A 19,322-nucleotide genomic window follows, 5' to 3' on the forward strand; every position below is an offset into this window, starting at 1 on the left:
TAGATGTCTAAGGAAGGAAAGTACCATATTAGGAAACATGGATATGGTTAAATGCATGTGGGAATAAAACTTGAGTCATCTGGTATGACCATTTGATAATGCTGTGATGTATTTGCACTCTAAATTCCATCATTTGTTAGATTAAATTCTTATTTGTATTGTATGACTCCTTCATAGATCTTTCAATGAGGAAATAGTGGAAATATTTTGGTGGCTTACTATCTTAACATTCTACTGAATGTTCAGAGTCTGATTCTCACACTTTGGAAAGTGGTACGTATCCTCACTGATGGGGAAGATTTTAACAAATGCCCATTACGGTACAGCAGATACTTCCCAGCTGGTGACCTATTTTCAGATACTACATTTTGTTTCTGTGGACTGTCATAAATTTAATTCCAGTGGTGTAATGTTTAAAGTGTCATTATGCATATAATTTATGTAACAATTTACAGTTTTGAAGTATAGTTGACCCTTGAACAATGTATTAATAACATGAACAGCCGATTAATGTGTCTTTTGTGTATGTATTATATACTGTATTCTTAAAGTAGGCCAGATAAAAGACTAAGAAAATCATAAGGAAGAGAAAATATATTTACTATTCATTAAGTGGAGTGGATCATCATACAGGTCTTCATCCTCATTGTCTTCATGTTGAGTAGGCTGAGGAAGGGTTGGTCTTGCTGGCTTGGGAGTGGCAGAGGCATGTAAGTGGACTTGCATAGTTCAAACCCATGTTGTTCAAGGGTCAGCTGTACTTTCAAATGTGTCATATAGTTATCATAGTAATCCTATTAGATACTAATTACTGCTCTCCACTTAAAGATGATAAAAATACTCAGTTACCTCCTCAGGGGCACTTTAACTGTAAGTTTCTCATCATGGTTTGAGGGTGTATAAAGTCAGCATAGACTTTGTTACCTCTGTCCTTGATTGTCAGTGATTGATTCCAGGCATTACCCTGTTATTCTACATGTTATTTTAATCTTCACAAGAATTTGTCTCAAGAGGTAGCATTGTCCTCATTTAGAGATGAGGAAACTAAAGGTCAAAGGTGGTTAGCAAAGTGGGCGGTGGTTAATAATAGCTCACACACTGAGGTCTGGCTACCTGAGTTTTTGTCTAAGCTCTGCCACTTAAATCTCTATGACCCTGTGAACATTTTCTCAATCTCCCTAAGTCTCAGCTTTCTAATATATTGAAATAACAATGTCAGTCTCATAGAACTATTATGAAGATTAAATAGGATATAATACGTGGAAAGTGCTAGGTGTACAGTGTGTGCCCATTATCACATATGATTACTAACTAAGGTCACTCCAATGGTAGGAAGCAGCTCATGTGACAGTGTCTCATGTCACTTTCTTACTCATTGCTTTCTTTCTAATCAGCGCAAGCAATATATACAGGAAAATGAGTAGTATTGATAGAGCCTCTAGTAATTTACTAAAGTAGTAGTAGGCATGAGAGCAAGAAATAGAAGAAAAACTTCTTGCAGGGGTAGGCATTACATAGTTTAGGCTGAAAGGCCGTGACATAAAATGTTTCCTGAAAAAGCACAGCAGTGTTTTTTAAATGATTTTAAAAGTCCACTCTTCTCGGACTCATCTTTGCACAATATTTACTTCAGTTATTTACCAGTGATTAACCTTAAACACAAGAGCAACAGAAATATTTGCATATTTGTTTTTGGTAGAAACCTCCAGTGATCATTCCCCCAAATGAACTTGTCACTTTTCTTACTTATGTCGTAGTTATACTATATTAAATATCATCCTTCCAACATTTGGAATTATAAGCATTGTTGTTTAGAAAGAATTTGTTCTTTTTATTTTTTCTCTACTTCAAGTTCCTGTAATACTTTAATTAAACTCTATTCTGGTACTTAGTATTTTTGACATTGTTTTCTAGTTATTTCCATAGCTTATATCCCCTACTTAAAGACAGGGTCTGACTCAAGTGTCTAATTACATTGGCTAATACCCCCAGTTCAAGCCCAAGAACAAATTATAAATTACTCTGAGATGAATGGTCTCCTTCATTGCCTAGTCATCTTCTCAGTGATCAAGTAGTTATCTCTTAATATTTATGTTTTTCTACTGCCAATGACTGTAGGTGGAACTGATATCAATTGTGTTGATTAAATATTAATTTTAAGAGATTCCGAACAATAATTTAGATATATAAAGTCTGACACTGTTATTGTCTGTTTTTAGGCTTATTTCATAATGTAAGGGTTTGGCTTTGTTGTTTTCTTTTTAAAAGCAAGTGTTACTGATGCTTCATACCAGAGCTTTTAGAAAAGTAACAGAATATAGTTGACTCTGACATTGTATGGTTTTAGTGCATTCAAGCAAATGTGACCATTAGTAAGCAAGCAACAACATAACTTACAGAATAGAAAGGGAAAAAAGGCCATTCTCTCTTCTGCCATTCTCTCTGTGTACAGATTAAACATTTCTTTTGGTCTTGATGAACCGTTAGGTCAGTTTACCTCAAACTGTTTTTTGGCCTAAGGAAATCTGTTCTCTGGCCTTTTGAAGTTATATTCAGAGACCGTGCTTTTGGCTGTTCCTTGCAAAGAGATATGTTTTAACTTCTGCAAAGGCCAGAATGGCATGAGATTCTGGTGTGACACATTCACTGATGATTTACCAGAAAATACACTGCAAATCTGAAAGACTGCAGACAGGTTTTGTATGTGGAACTCTGCTCAAACTGAGAGAAAGTCTAGTTATTAGTAAATCTCTAGTTTTTTCACTGAGCTGGATTATTTTGTCACATAAAAATATAGTGAAATAAGTGTTAAGAGGACTGCCAGAGTCAGTTTTATTTAATGGTTTCTCTTATTTAAATATCACAGGTTAAAAAAAGGTCAGAAAGTGGAAAGTATCTAAAAGATTATACTTTACAACCAGGCAATCCATAAGCTCTGAGAAATATTTCTACTAATTAAAGCTACTGTTTGTTGAACTACTATTGATCCACTATGTGTCAGAAACTTTACATATATCCTCATTACTCTTCACAACAGCCCTGCAAGATGTGCTTTAAAAAAATATTTTTAATTACCACCTCACATATTAGGAGACAGGCTCAAATAACTCCCACTTTTAGTAAATGTCAGAGGTAAGATTTGAGCCCAATTCTGTCAGTTACCAATATCCACATGCTTTTAAGTGAGATAATATTTGAAAGTGCTTGGCAAAATGTTTTAAGTGGTAGCTGTTATTATTTCTATTCAGCTGCACTTCCTCTCAGACTATAAATACATACATACCCCCCACACACACACACACTGAGAAAAAAAAAAAGAGAGAGCATATAACATGACACCTCCAATAGTAAGCATCCTATCATGCCATCAGACTTTCCTTCACATATATAATCCACAAGCAGTTAAAAGCTATACTGGAGAAGCCACTTTACAAGATATAATACCTAGGAGTAAATATAAAAATACCTGTGCACATCTTTTTTGTAGACAACTTTAAAACATTCTAGCAGGACAAAATATAGACTTGAACAAATGGAAAGAAATGTATGTTCTTGGATAGAATGATTCAAGATTATAAAGACATTAATTCTCCATGAGTTAATTTATAAATTTAACATGAACCTATTAAATAGTAACAGTAATTAACAGTTTTTACCCAAATGCTGGACAAGAATATCCCAAACATCAGAAATCCGTCTCTTAATAAGGTGCATAGTTGCTTTTTTTCTCTTCACCACCACCAGTTCCCTGATATTTAGATAAATAGATAAAAATGTTGGAATCATTTTTATAGGTTACATTATGGAGAACTTTAGTCTCCTAAGAAAGGAGGTAGGAATGGAGAGGAGTGTTTGTAACAGTGTTGTGCAGTTCTTTGAAATGCCTAAGTTTTGTGACAAAATTATATCGTGAACTCATCAAAAATTATTTTTAACAATCTGTCAGCTGACAACTTGACTAAATCCTTCAGTTTTGTTACTAGCATAGAATAAGGAACTATCCACTGGCAACAGGATTACTTACCTAGTATTTATTATACCTTGTTTTACCCAATTACTAAAAATACCAGTAGATGCTGGTATTTCAAATTGTCTTTGTTTGGTATTCAGAAGTTTTCTATTATAGCTCTTTACTCTTGCTTACTTTTAAAATCATTGTTTTTCCTTTTTTTCCGTAGTTGCACTAAAATCCTCCCCTGCTGAAAGAAATGGAGGCCAGGATAACTGCAGAGCAGCAAATTTCAGAGAAGGCTTGAACTTACAAGAAGGAGAATTCTTATTACAGGTAAATTTTAGTAAATATAGTTTCTTACACTAAGGACAGTTGTAAATGGAAAATGAATTAATAAGTCTTTTAATAATTCCCAGTTTAGTTAGGATTTGCTCAATGTTTTTTGCCACTTTCATCTGAACTGCGATAGTGAATGATGCTTAATACATGAAAAAATTGAATTATAGTCATGCACCATATAATGATGTTTCAGTTAACAACAGACCACATATGCGACAGTGGTCCTATAAGGTTATACCGTATTTTTTACTGTAATTTTTCTAGTTTAGATACAAAAATGCTTACCATGTGTTAAAATTGCCTACAGTATTCAGTATAGTAACATGCTGTACAGGTCTGTAGCCTTGGAGCAATAAGTTATACTGTATAGCATAAGTGTATGGTAGACTATACCATCTAGGTTTGTGTAAGTACACTCTGTGATGTTTGCATGATGACGAAAATCACCTAACCACATATTTCTTTGAATGTGTCCCTGTTAAAGTAATGCATGACTGTATATGAAGTAGATTAGTTAGAAGACTGGTCAACCCCTTCTGTTGTATTAATATTTCTTCAAACAGCAAGAACTCCTAGAGTATTTTAGAGGTTCTAATTTAAGACGTTGAATTTATATATATTTTTATGGAATGTATCTCTATTAAAATTGTTAAATGCATTTCTTAAATAGTTTAAAATAGTTCTTAACCCAAATTTCATCTTGCCAATATGTTATAACTTACATTTTATTTTAGCAACTGTTTGTGACTTATTAACATACTAAAGATTTTCTCAACAACTCCAATCCCTATTTTTATGCTTCAGAATTTAGTTTCTAATTTGTCTATGAAAGCATTTTGAATCTTTTCATCTTTTTTTAATCTTTTTTTTTTTTTTTAGAATTGATGCCATGATTGATTCTCACTTAAAATTCTCAGTTATTTTGTTGAAAAAAGACAGAACAAAGATGTGTGCCATGTGTGCTATCCCCGCTGTGTGATCATTATCAGTTTCACCCACTGAACTGACTAGAAAAACTTACTTCACCATTGTTACAAAAAGTAACCCTAAGTTTTGGTAGCTCCACTAGTTCATTCAGTGAATGGTGATGTGCCTAATAATATAATATTTTTATTACAATTGTGTAATCACATTCAAATTCCTGTTAGCAAAAATTAACTTACATTAAACAAAGTAAATCTTTTAAAGCATGAGTCCTCCCCCAGCCCCAACTGAGGATCTTCATGTATATGTAAACCCAAACATAAAGACTCCTTATTCAGGTCATAGGAAAGCATTTTAATAATTGTTGTTTAAGATGATTAAACACACCTCTTGGGTTATCTACTAAGGGCATAATGAAATCCTGTATTTCAGGTGAAATAGACAAATATGTACTGATTGACGTAACACTTGGCAAGTTGGTTTAAATTATGGGCCATTTTTATTTTTTCCCCCAAAACATTTAGACAAATTGTGTACATACCCTATGTCAGGGAAACAGAATAACAATAATATCAATGCAAAGCTGTAAAGCTATAATTATATGGAATATATATATTTTAAATTATCTGCAAATTGGTAACCCTTAAGAAGTTAAAATAAACTTACCTGTTTATATTGAATGCCATTTGTAGATTGCTCTCTTCATAGGAAGACTCACATTCTCTATGATTTTCTTAAGATTGTGCTTATATGTTATCTTTTTATGAAGAAGATGACTAAAAACATTATAGATATGTGAAAATGGCTGTTTGATTATATACAATTGCATAATGACATCTGACTATGTTGCAACCTACAGTTATCAGCCAATTACCACTACAGTGAGGAAGATGTTACCAGAGGTTCCGTATACCATATGGCCTAAAACTTTTGAGGAGAAATATTTTCCTTTGCTTAACAAAGGCATATAAAGAAAATGTTACAAAAATTTTTATTAAAGGCTGGGAGCGGTGGCTCACGCCTGTGATCCCAGCACTTTGGGAGGCCGAGGCGGGCAGATCACGAGGTCAGGAGTTCAAGACCAGCCTGGCCAACGTAGTGAAACTCCGTCTGTACCAAAAATACAAAAAATTAGCTGGGCATGGTGGCAGGTGCCTGTAATCCTAGATACCCAGGAGGCTGAGGCCCAAGAATCGCTTGAGGCCGGGAGGCAGAAGTTGCAGTGAGCAGAGCTCACACCACTGCACTCCAGCCCGGGTGACAGTGCGAGACTCCATCTGAAAAAAAAAAAAAATTTTATTAAAAATTTGAGACATCTTTCTAGGTTAGCTTCAATTTATTACTATTTTACAAGGAATAAAAATGAAACTGTGAATAACTGTGTCTTTATTTACGTCACATCTTTATTTCATAAGTTTAAAATACATCTCTTGCTATTTAATACTGTACTTGTTAAAATCTTGCAGCTTTGTTTTTCGGTGACAGGAGTTGAAATTTTATATAACAGTATTAATTGCAGTTTATGTTAAATAATAAGTGAGCTTAACAATTTTCAGATGTTGAGTGAATCTTTGTGACTAAGACTAAAAGAATGATGATCTCTTATTTAATTAGCATATTAATTCCTTCTGTTAATTTATTAAGACAAATTAATACAGGTAATAACCTTGTGTCTCCTGGTACTTGAGATCATTTGAGATATATAAAAATTGATATGCATCTATCCTTTCTAGATTTTTATTTCTGATAATTAACATTTGTCTAAAGAGATTTGATAACTGCACTTAAATTATCCTTCTGTCTTCTGGCATGTACACCAAGGAGTTTATTGGAATGTGACTAAATTTGTTTCACTGTTTGAAAAAGTATGATGTTCTACAAAATAATATGAGTGTGATCAATGGATAATCTTCCCTAGAAGCAGATATTTTCAGGATGAATCAGTGCAATGACGGATATATAGTGTTACTGCCAAGAGAATTTAAGAATATTCAATTTTGAGTGTGTTAATCATTAACTATTCAAGTTCTTATGGGTAGAATCACCATTGTTTATCCTAAGGGAATTGCCAGGTATTACATATATTTGCAGTCAAAAACCTGAGAGCCTGCTTGTAGTTAAAGGGACATGGATGGAGCCGGAGGCCGTTATCCTTAGCAAGCTAACACAGGAACAGAAAAACCAAATACCACATGTTCTCACTTATAAGTGAGAGCTAAATGATGAGAACACATGGACACACAGAAGGGAACAACACTCACTGGAGCCATTTAGAGGCTGCAGGATGGGAGGAGGGAGAGAGGATCAGGAAAAATAACTGATAAGTACTAGGCTTAATACCTGGGTGATGAAATAATCTGTACAACAAACCCTCATGACACACGTTTACCTGTGTAACAAACCTGCACTTGTACCACTGAACTTAAAAGTAAAAAAACAGAACAAAACAGTCAGAACCATGCACCAATTTGGGATCGATAACACATAAAGGCAGCATATCATGTTATTTAAGTGAGTACTCTTTGGAGCCAGACTGAATTTATCTCCTGGATCAGCCATTTTCTGGCTATGTGACCTTGGGCAAGTTACTTTTAAAGGTATAGTCCTTGACCTCAGTTTCTCCTGTTGTAAAACTGGAACATGGCACTTACCTCATTGGGTTTTTGGGAGAAGAAACCACTCAAATACATAAAAACATTTCGAAAAAGGAATACTAAATAATAGTTGTTATCTTTGTAGTCAAGTTCTCAGAAGTATAATATAGATCAAGAATCTTGAAGATGGAAAGTAATTGGAGTGGAAAGAGAGGCAGTCACTGTATTTCATTTATTTCATCTGATAATGAAGATATCGACTGGACTATATGTGAGCATCATAAGCACTAGGGCAAAGACTTGTTAACTCTTAAATCCCAGTACTTAGCATACATATCTCCTCTTGGGTATGTAATAGTTTATTACGTGTTGAATAAATGAATCACTATTATTTATATAGCTCTTTATAGTTCTCAAAGCAAGGTAATATAAATATTTATTTGCTCATTTCTACAACCTTATAACATTGTACCTTATTACACTGAGTGCTGGCTCTGTGCCAAGCGTTGAGTTAGGTGGGATATCATCATTATATCTACCTGATGAAGTGCCAGTTTTTGAAATAACACTGAAGCCTAAAAAGCAGTAAATACCTTAACCGAAGCCACACAGCTAGTAATAGACAGAGACAGGAGTCCAGACAAAATCTGTCTGACTACACAGTACAATTCTTAAACTAAACCATACTGTGTTCCTCCTTACATGAAAAACAGGGTGTTAGAAGACATTAGCTGTGATCACATAGTAAAGAATAGATCAAGTACCAAATTGAACTCAAGGAGAAAATAGTGAGGGCTTGTAGAATTAAAATATATGATAATAATAAGGTGATCTGTGATACTGTTGTTATCCAAGAGGAGAATAAAGGTATTAGTTGATATTGGACTTGAATTATCCAGTAATAGAAAAAGAGACTATAACTTCCAAACTAAAGAGTACGGGCTAATAAAAAATAATGGACCCAAAGCAGGCAAAACAGAGAGAAAAAGAAACATTATACATATGGATGTGCTGTGAATAAATAGAAATAACACATATAAAATGATAAATTTAGGTATATGTTCATAATGACATTAAATTTTAGTGAACTAAATTCACTATATGCTTGCTTTACATGTGTATTATATTTTAATTACATGTATATTATATATATATTGTGTTTTCCTATAAAAGTCTTAAAATGTTGTGACTTAAAATGTTAGCATCAGTGCTTGAAATGTCTTTGTACAGGAAGAGTTTTCTATTAATGTTCCCACTTTAAGAATCTAATCAACATCTTTGCCTCCTGTTTCCCTCTAAAAATAGCAGTGTGATAGACTATAGTGAATGATGTCTAGTTTGTTTTTTAAAAAATATGTACAATATATTTAAAAGAGAAAATCTGAAACATGAGGAAGAAGATGTATTCCGTATTCTACCAAAGTTATTCTGACTGAGCACTAAATTTAGCTATTTTTCCATAGACTAATCAAAAGGTATGAATAGATATTTCTTAGTCCAGGAGTATATGTTATGGCTGTGTTTGTGAAATGTGATAATTTTAACTATTTTGAAGAGAAGAATTTTCAGAGATAAAAGTAATAACCTTTATCTGATGGTCAATATTAAGTCATATTACTAATTTTAGAACTTCCTTTCCTTGTAGGCTCTGAATGGCTTTGTATTAGTTGTCACTACAGATGCTTTGGTCTTTTACGCATCTTCTACTATACAAGATTATCTAGGGTTTCAGCAGGTAAGTATATATTATTTATATCATTTATATTATTATATCATTTACTTTTTATATATTTAGGACACAGTTGGCCATTTGTATGTATAAAGTGTCAATATATGCTGTAGAATATAGTATGTATTTGTAGCTAATAATTTTTTCTAATATTAATAATTTACTGCACTATAATTCCTTTAAACCTTTATGTGATTCATGGTTACTGTGTTTCTTCTTTTGCTTATCAAGAATCTCATATATAAGAAACTTTCAGGCACATAGGGTCTAGGGGAGAAGATACAAAATTATTTGCTATCAAATAACTTATGGATAGCAGAGGATATATGACAACTATGAAATGAATGAGGTGCTGTTAAAAAGTACAAGTAAAATCCTATGAGTTATACCTTTAATTCTGATTTAATTCAAATGGTATATAATTCAATATGGTATATAAGCTGACCTAAATAATGTGTAGCAGGTGGGTGGTCAAGAAAACATAGGAATATTGAAGTACTGTAAGCATTAGACTGGAAGTCATTGAAGGAAACAAACGTGTCTGGCTTGTTTGGTGTTATTGAATGAACAATGAATAGATGGAATTATAAATATTTGATATATTTGAAGGACAAGAAGATCTTTTATGGTTTGAGAACAGATTATAACATTTGAATGCTTGCTATTCTCATATATCTGGTTCTCAAATTGTAATGTGCACAAGAATCACCTGAAGACCTTGATAAAACTTGGTCATCCCTGTGAGCTCCATTGTCAGATATTCTGAATCAGTAGTTCACAGTGGGGGCCATGAATTTGCATTTCTATCAAGCTCACAAGGTTGCTGGTCTTAATAACAGTTATATAGACTAGAGCTTCGACTATATTATATACCCAGTGGAAACCACTGAAGGGTTTTGTTAAAGGGGATGTGTATATTTCAACTTGTGTTTCAGATGCAACTTCCAGAAATTGTGTAATGGTTGGCATCAAGATGATTTAATACGAGAAGATTAGGTTCCTACGAAGATTTAAGTGTAGATGACTAAAGTAGTGGTATCTAGCTACTACTACTACCACAAAGTCTAAACTCCTGATTTCTTGCATTCTAAAGAAAATATATTAATGTCCATAGAAAAGCCTGTTTGAAGCCTAATGTATTATATAACTGTCTTAATCATGATTTGATATTGTGATTTATATTAGTAAGAAAATCAGAGATTAGCCATTTTCCAATCCATTTTTTTCTCGCATATACACATGGATTTTTTTCCTAAAAGAATATTCATATCTGACGCAAGTGGTAGATTAAGACACCATTTTTAAAACTGCAAGTTGTGACTCGCTCATGGGTATGCAGTCGAGACAGTGGATCACTATCAAACTGTTTTTTAGTTGTTTAGGATAGAATAAAATAATATAGAATACACAGTATTATCTCATCTAATAATGGTAAGTGTTTTGTGAAACTTTTCCATGTGTTTATGTCTGTGCACACAACTGTGACAGATGGAAATGTATTTTTTATCATAACTTGCAGTTAAAAGGAAATCTCTGGTTTAAGCACTAAGGGCTCAGCACCGTAGTAAATGGTGAGAGGCAAGAGGAGGAAAGTGGGTTTAATATGGTAAAGGCACAATCCCTTGCTCTTGAGGAGTCTACTTGGAGTGATAATTTTATATGAAGAAAATTTTACAGAACAGTGAAGGAAATACATAAAGAATACCATTAAGCTTAGAGAAGTCAAAGAGGCCTGGGTGGTTAGGAAAAGCTGCATGGAAGAGATAAGAATCTAAAAATTTACAAATGGATATGGAACATAAACAGATTTTAATATGTTGCATTTAAGGAATGGGGATGTGACTTATTTGAGCAACAGCATTCATGTTGGGAACTGATGACAAGTAACTTTTGGCTTATCTGTTGTAGTGCCAGTCTCTCTAGCTTTTTCTGCCTTAGGTTCTATCTTAGGTGACTAGGGAATTTTAGGAATCATTCAATTCGTATTCATCACCACTAGCAAGCACCCACTAATCTAAATAGGCTTTAAAATTAATTTAGCCATATTTTTTAATCAGTCCTTTTGTTGTATTCCTTGTATCTTTTTTCTTTAGTCTGATGTCATACATCAGAGTGTATATGAACTTATCCATACCGAAGACCGAGCTGAATTTCAGCGTCAGCTACACTGGGCATTAAATCCTTCTCAGTGTACAGAGTCTGGACAAGGAATTGAAGGTAAGAATTGATGGTACAAAAAATAGCGTTGGTAGTTTTTAAATATGATTCTGTGAAAGGAGGCTGGGAACCTGTAGGGTCATAGAACTCCATGATAGGGAAGTAGTGGAAAGATGTAAAGTCTGCAATCATAGGCCACAGCTAGGTCACAAAGAGCCTGATGAGCTAAGGAATATTTTGGCAAATGAGAGCCATTAATGAGTTTCAGGCAACAGAGTATTGCCATAGTCAGTAATGTATTTTATAAAAATAAGTAGTACCTTCATGAAAGATGGAAGGAAGGTACAAGGTTGATACCTGAGTGCATGTAAATTATTGTGTTTAAAATGCACCAAAGAAAAAATTAAGCTAGCATATGCAAGTATAAAAATGCTTTTCTCAATGCAAAAAATGTTTTTGGAAATTTGTTAGTGTTAAGAAAACAAAAATGCGTTAGAAAATATGAAAATTGTTGACAGTGATAGCTCAATAAAAATTTAAAAAATTACTCAAGTTCTATCTGATAAAAGTGATATTTAATAAACTTTTAGTTTCTTGTCATTAGCTCTTTTGAAAATGATTTTTTTGTATTCAGAACACAGACTCCAGTTTAGAAACTAATACAAATTTTACCTATTCAAATGCTTAATTTTACAGCAAAATGGAAAGTAAATTTTGTTTTGCCTTTATTTCTACAGAAGCCACTGGTCTCCCCCAGCCAGTAGTCTGTTATAACCCAGACCAGCTTCCTCCAGAAAACTCTCCTTTAATGGAGAGGTGCTTCATATGTCGTCTAAGGTGTCTGCTGGATAATTCATCTGGTTTTCTGGTAAGGTACAAAATTTTATGATACTGGCTTTTTACTATTGTTACAATAAAAGCTTGAGGCAAATTTAATTTAGCAAAATTTAATTCAGCAGAGAACTATTCCCAAATCAGGCAACCCTCAGAACCAGAGAGGTTCAGAGAGCTCACTTAAAAACATGGGCTGGAGCATTTATGAACAGAAAATGCAAGTGAGGTACAGAAATGGCTTGATTGATTACAGCTTGGGATTTGCCTTATTTGAAGATGATCTGATTAGTTGGCCACCTGTGACTGACTGAGACTCAGCTATTTGGTTACAAAAGTTTAATTCTACTGTTAGGCTTTCCGTTAGCTTATATAGTAAATGAAGTTGCAATTCCTTGGTAAGAACTTAAGGAGCAGAGGCATCTTCAGCCCAAATTTAGTTTAACATTAAGTTATAGAAAAAAAAAAAAAGTTAAGCCAGTTTTCTTTGGTTATCTTTGATTTCAGCTTTAAAAATCTGCTACCAAATAATTTGATAAAGGAAGGTAACATTTTAAAGTAATTATTTCTGATTTTGACGATCTTCTATAACTCGGAAAACTGTTCTTTAGGATATAGTAGCAAAGATTGAGTGAAATCACATGAAGCCTTGTATTTTGACTATTTTAGGATTTTTAAGGTATGAGAGAATTATGTAGCCCTTTTTTAATAGGAGGATGCTTACCATCTTGGGATTGAATGCCTGCTAGACAGAAAAATTATGGCCTTTCCATATGTTTCAAATAACTGTCACATAGAAAAACGATTGTATATTCATGATTGTGGAATCATCGTTTGATAGGAGACGCTGTTTTCTTGTTACAAAGTCTGAACACCTACATAGGAGTTGACTGTAGGGAGCAGCTTAGGATTCCTCAGAGTGGACTTGTCTGTTATCTCATTGTATCCTTAGCTTATGTCACCAAGTACAGGAGAAGAGAATAAAAGTATATTGTATATTCTTTTTGTGAATAACAAGGAATTTGAAACAGATAATCAAATCTTAAATTAACATTACCAAGCAATGATTTTTGTTTATGTGTTTATTTCTGAAGAGGATTTTGCTGACCCAGAATTAGAATTGTGCTTTGAGATAGTTTTCCCAGTATTACTGCTCATGAACAATTAGTATGTAGAGTCATGTGCTGCATAATGATGCTTTGGTCAGTAACAGACCATGTATATGATGGTAGTCCCATGAGATCATAATGGAGCCAAAAAATCCCTATCACCTAATGATGTCATAGCATTGCTCACATGTTGATGGTGATGCTGATGGAAGCAAACCTGTGTTGCCAGTCATATAAAAAGTATAGCACATACAATTATATATGTTACATAATACTTGAAAATAAAAAAAAATCACTATGTATTTACTACTAATCATTATTTTACTTTTTTAAAAATTTATTATACTTTTAATTATTTTATTTTAATCATTATTTTAGAATAAGGTTAACTGTAAAACAGGCTCAGGCAGGTCCTTCAGGAAATATTCCAGAAGAAGGCATTGTTATCACAGGAGATGACAGCTCCACGCATGTTATTGCCCCCGCAGACCTTCCAGTGGGACAAGATGTAGAGGTGGAAGATAGGATCATTAATGATCCTCACCCTGTACAGACCTAAGCTAATGTGTGGGTTTGTGTCTTAGTTTTTAACAAAAAAAGTTTAAAAAGTAAAAAAAGTTAAAAATTAAAAAATAGAAGAAAGCTTATAGAATAAGGATATAAAGAAAGAAAATGTTTTTGTATGGCTGTACGCTGTGTTTAAGTGTTATTACAAAAGAGTCAAAAGTTAAAAATGTAAAAGTTTATAAAGTAAAAAAGTTACAGTAAGCTGTGCTGGGATTACAGGCATGAGCCACCGCACCTGGCCAAAAGGAAAATATTTTTTATAAATTCAGCGTAGCCTAAGTGTATAGTGTTTATAAACTCTATAGTAGTGTACAGTAATGTCTCAGGCCTTCACATTCACTCACCACTCACTCACTAAACCAAAGCAACTTTCAGTCCTGCCTACCTTGTTTACAATAAGTGCTCTTATACAGGTATACCATTTTTTGTCTTTTATTCTTTATTTTTACTGTATATTTTCTATGTTTAGATACACAAATACTTACCATCATGTTACAATTGCTTAAAGTATTCAGTACGATAGCATGCTGTACAGGTTTGTAGCCTAGGAACAAAAGGCTATACTGTATAGCTTAGATGCGTAGTAAGCTATACCATCTAGGTTTGTGTACCTACCCTCTGATGTTCACAGGATAACGAAATTGCCTAAGGACACATTTCACAGAACGTGCCCCTTTTGTTAAATGACATGTGAGTGTATGTCTGAGGTGGAATATCTGTGTGCAGGAGGGTCTTTTCCTCCTTATGCTGCTATTATTTTGATGTCAGAACCATCCCTTGGACTGGTTGATATTGTTTTAAGCAATTAAATATATCATGTTCATGTTTAAGTTGCCTTTGTTTTCCCTGTCTTCTAAATTTCTTCCATATCTTTACTCAGTAGGGCTCTGCATTCTTTATATGTTTTCATAATGATTCATTTTAGTGTCTTAATAAAATTATATTTTGCCTCTATAGAAAAGATTATGAACTATGCAGCATGCTATGAGCTGTGATACAGTTCATGTATGCTTGAAAATGAATGTTTACTTTAGGACTTTATCACTATTCAGGAATATTGATTGCCTGGTGTGCAAGGAGCTGTGTGAGGTGAAGATGATAGGGTAATGGCAAGCTTGGAAAATGATACAGGTTTTCATGTTATGACCGTTAGGAACAAGGAGTGGTTCACTTATCCCTTCAGAATATTTTTCATATTACTCTTTGAGATAGATTTAATGGGCGTCCCGTGGAGAGAGGAATGAAAGAAACTAACAGTTCTCAGCTTCAGGAATATTTATGGAATTATCAAGAACCCTAGAGGCAGCCATAATGGAGCCTTTTAAAAAGACACTATTTTATATTGTTAATTTTAATGAACTTTTTTTTTTGTTATTGCTTTTTTAAGGCAATGAATTTCCAAGGGAGGTTAAAGTATCTTCATGGACAGAAAAAGAAAGGGAAAGATGGATCAATACTTCCACCTCAGTTGGCTTTGTTTGCGATAGCTACTCCACTTCAGCCACCATCCATACTTGAAATCCGGACCAAAAATTTTATCTTTAGAACCAAACACAAACTAGACTTCACACCTATTGGTTGTGATGCCAAGTAAGTGAGACTTTTTCACTTTTATTGGATGTACGTTATGTTTCAGTAAGTCTCTCTTAGCATGTAAAACATACAGTGTAGACTGTATGTAATATTGTTTATTATTAGATTGGCTATTATCTTATATTCTGCCAGTGTAGCCTTTTACAGTAAAATAATTTAATCAGGCTCACAAATCATCTTTTTAATTTTTTGCAATACTTATCTCAAATGATGATGTTCTTATATATTAGTAAGGTTTGTTCTTCTGACGACATTTATGTTGGTTTGTTTTACATTTTTAAATGGCACAAATGTTATTTGATTTCTAGCCCCAGAAGTTTTAGTAACTTTCAGAAAGTTGTGAGCAAGAGTCTGATATTAAGCATTTATATCATATCAAACATATCAGTGCTTTTCTCCTTTCCAATGTGGGAATGCAGAGAGGTAATTAGAAAAACCTTCTTCCCTAAAAATAGGTTATAAAAACATTCCAGATTTTTATTAAAGATGTTCTGTTACCCATACATCTGCTCTATTAGATTCATTTTTAGCGTACTAATTTCCATGGATTTATTCAGGAAAAGAAAATAGGCTGAAACTGAAATTTGCAATCATAAGCAAAGAAGAGCAGTTTACATAGATGTGTTTAATTTCACATCTACTTATGTGAAATTCTAAATGTGAACTAAAACATATTGCAGAAACTAGCGTAAAACCAATGAATTTATCTTGGTTATTTCATTTATGTTAAATCTTAATTCATTCTTATTTTAGCTTTTTTTAATTTTAAACAGAGGAAAAATTGTTTTAGGATATACTGAAGCAGAGCTGTGCACGAGAGGATCAGGATATCAGTTTCTTCATGCAGCTGATATGCTTTATTGTGCTGAGTCCCATATCCGAAGTAAGTTGTAGTTCCTTATGAACATGTCAGAAAAAAATGGCGTATACTACTGTACATGTTTCAAATTCTTACGTAATGTAAAATGTTTAAGTAAAGTATATGGATAAACTTCTACTTAGTAACATATCATTATGACTAACCAGGGTTACACTCTTTGTTCATTAACTTGTCTACACCTGCCATGTAGAAATATTGTTGTTTAGTTATTTAAAAATGACCATTTTGGCCCATGAAGTTTTGCTTGGGAATTTTTTAATTACATCGTTATCAATTCATAAATCTATGTTAATATTGTAACAATAATAATGTTAATAATTCTAGTTTAAAATTATAAAGTATTAGGCTGTAGGAAAATATTCCCTATTTAAAATGAAAATAATTTTTTAATCTTTTTTTTCCCAATTTATGTTCTCTCTATACTTTCCTGTGTTACTAGAATTCTCTGGTACATCATCTTCCCTTTAACATTTAAAATAATAAATTTAGTCTGAAATGGAAAAAAACTCTGAAAAACCATTTCCATGCCTTTTATTATTTTTTGTTTAAAATTTATTGTCTTTGGGGATAAAGGAAATACATCCAGAACTATGTCACAAGAGCTTTGTTTTAGGAATAATCTTTAATATATTGATTTGGGGTTTGATAATTTAATTTTTTAATTTTATTTTAGTGATTAAGACTGGAGAAAGTGGCATGATAGTTTTCCGGCTTCTTACAAAAAACAATCGATGGACGTGGGTCCAGTCTAATGCACGCCTGCTTTATAAAAATGGAAGACCAGATTATATCATTGCAACTCAGAGACCACTAACGTAAGCACAAATAATGTTTCCTGTTTTAACAGTTTTGTTTTCATAAGTCCTCTTATGTGAAAGCATAAAAATAATTCAAGCAGAATTTAGTCTGTAAATAAAAATTGAAAAGTTTAAGTAATGCGTCTAGAAAGAAGAGCACAGGTGAGAGACATTGAGAAGATAGAATTGACGAACTTGATTGAGCAGCTACGTGTGCAGAGCCATAGAAAGAGTAATAAAACTCTAGGGTTTTATCCTGGGCATATGAAAGACACATGAAAAGCTAGTGTCATTGGTCAAATAAAAGAAAAATATAACAATGCTTTATTTAGAATATGTTCTCTAAACCCAACAGTGATTTTAAGAGTCTCTTACATATGCTGCAGATGAGTCCTTTATCAAATATTTGTATTGCAAATGTTTCCTCCCACTCTGGAGAATTGATTTTTGTCTGTGGCTTGAGGTAAGGATTGATTCCCCCCAGCCCTTATATGTATACCCAATTGACCAGTAACATTGAAAAGGTGATTTACCGAGAAGGTCATTGTTTCCCCGCTGCACTGTATTTTGATCAGGGGATTTTGTCTGTGGTTCTCTGTCTGGATTGTGTTGTTCTATTAATAGCTCCATTAGTGCAGTTGTCTATTTTGTCTAGCATTACACTGTCTTAGTTATTCTATCTTTATTGTAAATTTCTATGTCAGAGTGTGTCTTCATTTTGTTTGTTTTGCCTTTTTTGTTCTCCTTCAAGATTGCCTTGGTTCTTCTTTGCCCTTTATAATTCCATATACATTTTAGAAAGCAGTTGTCAGAAAATCTGTTGAGATTTTAAGTGCAATTACCTTGAAACTGTAGATCATTTGGGGAGAATTAACATCTTTTTAATACTGAATCTTTGAACCCATGAACACAGTGAATGTATCTATGTGTATAAGTACCCATGGAAGTACGTGAGTATGTGTGTACCATATGTATATGAGTGCATGGGTATGCGTGTACCTCTACAAATTTGTCCCTTCTCCCTTGACGTTTCTAGAAGGCACTTTTTTAAATTAGATTTTATTAGTCTTTATTAGGATCTAACTTTTGGTTTATTGATTTTTTTTCTATTTTATACATTTGTTTTCAATTTTAATTATGTCTGCTCATTATTATTTTCTTCCTTCTACTTTCTTTGGGTATAATTTATCATTTTTTGCAACTTTTAAAAAATATATACTTGAACATATATATCGGTTTCCCTTTAAGTACAACATTACAACCCTCATCTTTTGCTATCTTATTTTTATTATTTAATTGAAAATGCTGGCTAATTTTATTTTTATTCATGAATTATTTAGAAATACAATGTTACTGTACTTTTTGGTGTTTGGGGATTTTTCTAGTTGCCTTTTTGTGATTGACTTTTAGCTTAATTCCATTGTAGTCAGAAAATATTCTCTGAATGGATTTCAGTTTTTTTGAAATTTGTGGTGACTTATTTTATGATCTAATACATGGTCTAGGTTGGCAAAATATCCCATGTAATCCTATGAAGAATACATGTTCTGTCGTTTGGGAGTATGTTGTTATTTTTATATATCAGAAGTCTAGTTTGTTAATTGTGTTCATATTTGTATACATTTGTTGATATTTTGTGTGCTTCTGTTAGTTACTAAGACATTTTATTTTCATTTATTTATTACTGAAGGGGGGCAACTTTTTACATCTTTCTATGACATTTTTCTTTTATAAATTACATTTGTATCATTTCCCTGTTTTTCTATTGAGTTGTTTGCCTGTCTTAGACTCTATTGGTGCTCTTTATTATGGATATGAAATTTTATAAGTATATTAAATTATAAATACAT

The 19,322-nt window shown here is 33.0% G+C and overlaps 1 protein-coding gene across 1 annotated transcript in view; it reads left to right on the forward strand.

Annotated features, from left to right (window-relative positions):
- AHR (aryl hydrocarbon receptor) overlaps nucleotides 1-19,322 on the forward strand; it is a 47,671-nt gene that overhangs the window by 20,325 nt on the left and 8,024 nt on the right. The window contains exons 3-9 of the mRNA XM_030822184.1: nucleotides 4,179-4,285; nucleotides 9,455-9,544; nucleotides 11,632-11,755; nucleotides 12,433-12,563; nucleotides 15,590-15,792; nucleotides 16,569-16,678; nucleotides 17,349-17,490. Of these exons, the coding sequence (XP_030678044.1) occupies nucleotides 4,179-4,285; nucleotides 9,455-9,544; nucleotides 11,632-11,755; nucleotides 12,433-12,563; nucleotides 15,590-15,792; nucleotides 16,569-16,678; nucleotides 17,349-17,490 (907 nt within the window). The remainder of the gene's footprint in view (nucleotides 1-4,178; nucleotides 4,286-9,454; nucleotides 9,545-11,631; nucleotides 11,756-12,432; nucleotides 12,564-15,589; nucleotides 15,793-16,568; nucleotides 16,679-17,348; nucleotides 17,491-19,322) is intronic.

Source organism: Nomascus leucogenys, chromosome 11 (assembly GCF_006542625.1).
Source record: "Nomascus leucogenys isolate Asia chromosome 11, Asia_NLE_v1, whole genome shotgun sequence".
Lineage (NCBI taxonomy): Eukaryota > Metazoa > Chordata > Mammalia > Primates > Hylobatidae > Nomascus > Nomascus leucogenys.